Source organism: Hyposmocoma kahamanoa, unplaced genomic scaffold, assembly GCF_003589595.1.
Source record: "Hyposmocoma kahamanoa isolate Upper Pololo Valley unplaced genomic scaffold, ASM358959v1 62, whole genome shotgun sequence".
Classification (NCBI taxonomy): Eukaryota; Metazoa; Arthropoda; class Insecta; order Lepidoptera; family Cosmopterigidae; genus Hyposmocoma; species Hyposmocoma kahamanoa.
The window spans coordinates 5,188,668-5,192,281 of record NW_020653850.1 but is presented as its reverse complement, the minus strand read 5'-3'; the positions used below and the strand labels follow the sequence as shown (position 1 = coordinate 5,192,281).

The window sequence follows — 3,614 nt, the reverse complement described above, 5'->3', positions numbered from 1 at the left end:
CCACCCGAATCGAAATGGATTTCTTAAGTATTCAATCTTTGTTTAATAATTATAACAAACTAGTGTAGTAATTTCACAAAAATAATTGAGTATCGTGGTCGGCAAACGTCATGACATTCCACTACTCCGCTGACTCAGCGAACCAAAATGTGTCCCGGCCTCCGAAATGAGATGACGCCGATCTACAGTCTTGTGCAATGTCTCGCCAATTGATGTCTTGTAGTTCGCGCAGGTCCGCCTCCACGGCGTCCTTCCAGCGGTACTTGAGGCGAACCGGTCTTCGTCCAGTAGGTCGACTCAGATAGGCTCTCTTCACGTTCCGATCCTCTCCCATCCTTTCTAAATGGCCGAGCCTGCTAAATCTGTGCGCTTTGGTTTTGCAATAAAACTTAATTAAATGAAGGGAATTTCAAATAATTAGTGCCGTATTAATTGTCCTTCTGTTGAATTCAAGTACAGCGGGGTCGCTCGTATAATCATAAGTCACAGAATTAGCCCACAGGATTAGCAGACCCTATGTCAAAATTAATTACCCACAGAGGCACATGTCTATCTATCTAGCGACCGCAAATTCGCACATTAGGCATTAAACAATTCATCAGATGCGTTGCGGTCACCAAATTAGGTCCCTGTATCCAGCCTGCCTGCCGGGAGCCGACCGCAAATTCCGAGCCATTAAGGACCTTAAATTTAGGTCAGAGGTTTGTGGAAGGAATGACAATAGTGCAACTTTAGTATTGAATGTACGACTGATAAAGTTTTGAGAAGGGAATATAAACCGGAATTTGAAATAGTTGTATAAAATGTACACGTTGTTCATCTTACAGCGTTTGTTTAGAGACTATCATAGTGGTGAAAAGATAGTATACTGGATTATGCATAATTTTGTCCGTTAGTTGACCAGCTTACTATAGTATAATAAAACGAGTATGGTAACTCTTCACCGCGCGCTGTGTAGCTACAGACGCACACATTCGCATAATAATTAGAGGCGCTTCGGACGACCAGAGCTGTGCAACGCGAATGCATCATGAGATTATGCGAATGTGTGCGTCCGTACACGGCACACATGTAAGGCACGCCGCAACGTTTGTATGAACTTACCATACTTGTTATTACTATGAGCATACCTTCTTCAGGCCCCTTGTACATCAAAATGTACATAATACGTAAAGTGATTCAAACCCAGACAATTTTATTCCTATGTACACATAAACTACCACTGTGGCTGAACGGTTACCATCCTGGACCGCTACGCACAGGTCCCGGGTTCGATTGCCGGTCCTGGAGAAATATTTGTATGGCCTACGTTCATTTCTCTTGTGGGTTTGGGCGTAATTTGTGGTTGTCTATGTGTTTGGCACACACATAGTCAACAAAACGAAATACTTCTGTATAATCTGTCCATAGGGTATCAAAAAAGGGCATACTAGCTTGGGCCCCAAGCATATAAATAAACGAAGCTTTCAGCGGAAAAATAGTGTAACCTATATCCAATTTATTTTTGTACAGCATTGCATGATAAAGTACATGGTATTCTAATTTCGTATACTTATAACAAATACTGAATAATTTAATTTATTATTGTAGAAAAAAATAATGTGGGTTACACCACTTTTGCGCTGATAATCTCATTGTATATAGTTAATTTTTATGTACAGACGGCAGTATATCGAGCTACACATTGACGGATCGTGTTCCGTTGCATTGGAGGCGATATTCTAACAAAAGTATACACTTGATGTGCTGTTAACTGTGCAATGGGCGTTTAGCATTTAGTCTTAGGAGGATACATAGCAAATTGGCACCAAAAAAGGTTACAACAAACTCGTATAAATGAGAAACAATATTGTATAAAATACGATCTTACATTAGTCATAATTTAATTTTTTAAAATTATTTCAAAAAAATTCAATCAAATAGCACATAACTCATTTAGAAAACAATAATTAAATTAAATTACTTACTATTTACATATAAAATGTTCATATTTCTAAAATGTAGAATCATGCTAACATGCGCAAGATATTTAAAACTAATTTATTAATATCATTCCTTAAAATTTATGAACTACGGTTCATTCGTTCATACGGCCATTAACCTAACAAACTGCGCTCATGACAGAGTAGTTTTGTAAATCTTTCGAAAAATATATTGTAGAAGCAAATCAAATATTTAGCTAATCACGACACTTCGTTTATAATTGCGTCCAGAAATACCTTAGTGAACTTATTTCCATGAGCTTAAAACATTACTTTCGGACACTATTTTATATTATTATTATATATTTTATTAATGTTCATTCATATCATTTATTCGTCGTTTCACATAATTATACAATTGCCGAGGGTCTGCCTTGCTTTGTTTTTACGGCCAACACATACCAAAAGTTTCCATTGGCCTGCTTATCCAAGCTTCAAAACATGACCTACTTTTGTTCCGTTTTAATTTTACATAGCCCTTGTACCAAGTATTAATAACTAAGTCATAGTATGACGATACTATGTGCTTGAATTCCCGATTACAAGAATCAAAAGCCGGGTATGTTACGCCTGTTGAATTTTTGCATATCACATTTTTAATTTTGATATCATATTGAGCTATTTGTCTCTTCGTTGCCACTCTAGGTACACCGAATTCTAAATCACTTATCCATGACAATTGGTTTTGTATATCAGACAATATGCAAAAGGCGTCTATCAAAGGATTAGGATCGATTTTCAAATACCTTGGTGGTGGGAATAGTTTTTTTGGCAGTTGTAAATAATATTCCCAGGGTTCTACAGGTTCTCCTCTAGTTATCGGTCCTCGGAAACTTGGCCTCGCGGTCACATTAGCGACAACATTGGCTGTGTTAAAACTAGTAGTACTTGCATTGAAACTAGTATTCGGTGTATTGGAGCTAGTATTCGGTGTACTGAAGCTAGTATCCGGCGTATTGAAGCTAGTATTTGCTGTACTGAAACTTGTATTAGCTATACTGGAACTAGTACTTGCATTATTAGTCACGTCATGTACAGACGCCTCTTCCTGGCTAGTATTGTATATTTCCTCAACAAGCGGTTGTTCATAATCAATATATGGTGGAGGCACAAATGGATTGAACTCAGGAATCGATTGTTCAGGCGAGAACACAGGTTCGGTATATGCATGCTGAGTAACTGCGCGGCTGTAAGGGTAAACTTGTGGTGAATACATTTGTGGAAACTCGTAGAAGATAGGAGCAGTTGTAATTGGCGTGGTGTAGATTGTTGTCGCTGTAGGTATAGTTGTGATAATAGTATTCCAATCATGGAATGGATAACTGTAGGAGAACGTGTTGAATATAGGATAGTATGCCATGTTTGTATATATAGGCAAAGTTTCGGTATATTCCATGGATATTACAGACACAGGAGCCGCTGGTGGATTTATGTACACCATTGTCGTACCTGGTACAAAAGGCTGTGACGTAAAAAATAAATTTGAGCCTTGCGCTGTCTTATCAGGTCTGTTTTTCTTATTTTCCGTAGAATTTTGCCTGTTTTCCTTTTTATTATTATTCTTTTTGTTATCATTCGTGTCTTTATTGTTCCGTCTTTTATTCGGCGACCATTTTAAGGCCATTTCGAAAC

The 3,614-nt window shown here is 37.9% G+C and overlaps 1 protein-coding gene across 1 annotated transcript; it reads right to left on the bottom strand.

The window, feature by feature from the left end:
- Positions 1-2,260: 2,260 nt before the first annotated feature.
- On the bottom strand, positions 2,261-3,402 carry LOC113229686. The gene has a single exon (XM_026463368.1). It carries the CDS (start codon positions 3,376-3,378, stop codon positions 2,368-2,370), a length of 1,011 nt encoding a protein of 336 aa, XP_026319153.1. The 5' UTR covers positions 3,379-3,402; the 3' UTR covers positions 2,261-2,367.
- Between the last annotated feature and the right edge of the window lie 212 nt (positions 3,403-3,614).